The sequence below is a fragment of the Frankliniella occidentalis genome, unplaced genomic scaffold (assembly GCF_000697945.3).
Source record: "Frankliniella occidentalis isolate FOCC.00 unplaced genomic scaffold, Focc_3.1 Scaffold317, whole genome shotgun sequence".
Classification (NCBI taxonomy): Eukaryota; Metazoa; Arthropoda; class Insecta; order Thysanoptera; family Thripidae; genus Frankliniella; species Frankliniella occidentalis.
In genome coordinates this window covers 245,767-246,881 of record NW_026267442.1, presented here as the reverse complement: position 1 = coordinate 246,881, position 1,115 = coordinate 245,767, and the positions used below count along the sequence as shown (strand labels likewise).

At 63.7% G+C, this 1,115-nt stretch overlaps 1 protein-coding gene across 1 annotated transcript; it reads right to left on the bottom strand.

The window, feature by feature from the left end:
* Positions 1–233: 233 nt before the first annotated feature.
* LOC127751041 (uncharacterized) lies at positions 234–1,060 on the bottom strand (the record flags this gene model as incomplete). Its single annotated transcript, XM_052273944.1, has 3 exons — positions 1,014–1,060; positions 592–948; positions 234–520 (listed from the first exon to the last, which is right to left on the bottom strand). Coding segments are annotated over exons 1-3 (651 nt in total), but the record flags the coding sequence as incomplete, so codon positions are not given.
* Positions 1,061–1,115: the final 55 nt, after the last annotated feature.

The window sequence follows — 1,115 nt, the reverse complement described above, 5'->3', positions numbered from 1 at the left end:
ATGGCAGTGCACTGTCCCGCTTCTGCAAGACTCCAAACGCGTAGGCCATGGATGGCCCGTTAGGCATGTTCCCTTTCTCCCTGCTTTCTCTCGCCTTGCTATTTGCTCCCTACTGCTTCGCTCGTTTTGCTTGCTCTTTGCTGTGTGTGGGGGAGGGTGTGGGGCTGATTCCAGGACACAGGACGGACTTTTTACCACGGATACTTATTCAATGCATCTCTCTCCGCCTGTACCTCGGCGGCGATGGCTAGATCGGCCGCCATCTCGGCCTCCATTGCCAGGAAAAGTTCTACGCTGCGCCGGTCCTCCTCCAGCTGCCGGTCCTCCTCTCGCACCAGGCGTTGGGCGGTGCGCTGGACCTCGGCCTCGGCCTCCTCGGCGGCCTCCCGGTCTCGGAAGCGGAGCTCTGCCTGCCATTCTGCCTCCGCCCACTCCTCGCAGCGATGGCACAAGGTTGTGGGTGACCTGCAGCGTGAGCAGCCCAGCGGGTGTCCGTAATCAGGGATGGAAGAATCAGGCGCTGTAAAGGTCACGGTAATGGTTACTTGGCTCGCTGGCGATTCTTTACGGCACCCTTGTTTGTTTACTTACAGGAGATGCTGCGGGCGGAGCCCGGGGGGCTGGCGGCGACGGTGCTGAAGGAGCAGTCCAGGACGCCTTCCGCCCCAAGGCCGCTGTCGTTCACCGGGCTGGCCCGAGGGCTAGGGGTGCCAGGGATGACGGAAGGCCCGGAGGACAGGTAGGACCCCCCGCTGCTGATGTTGATGATGCCCTTGGTGGCGGCGGGAGTCGACGGAGAGGTGGGCCCGCTGGACAGGATCACGGGGCTTCCCGGCGCACTCTGCGGGGGGGTCGCGGCCTGCGGCTGGTGGCTCGGCATGGCGCAGTCGCTCTCGCTGTCGCTCGAGATGAGGATCACCTCCTCCTTCTGGATCGGGCTGCTGTAGGCTGTGGGCGCACACTGGTGAGTCATATGACGGTCACGGGCAGGGTGTCTGGGGGCGGCTGCTTACCGCTCATGCTGGGCTCACTGTTCCGCTGTCACGGAGATGCTGTGGCGACTTGGCCGTGGCGCTGACAGGTGCTCAGTTTTATGCTGTTCCGGATCCCCCCCA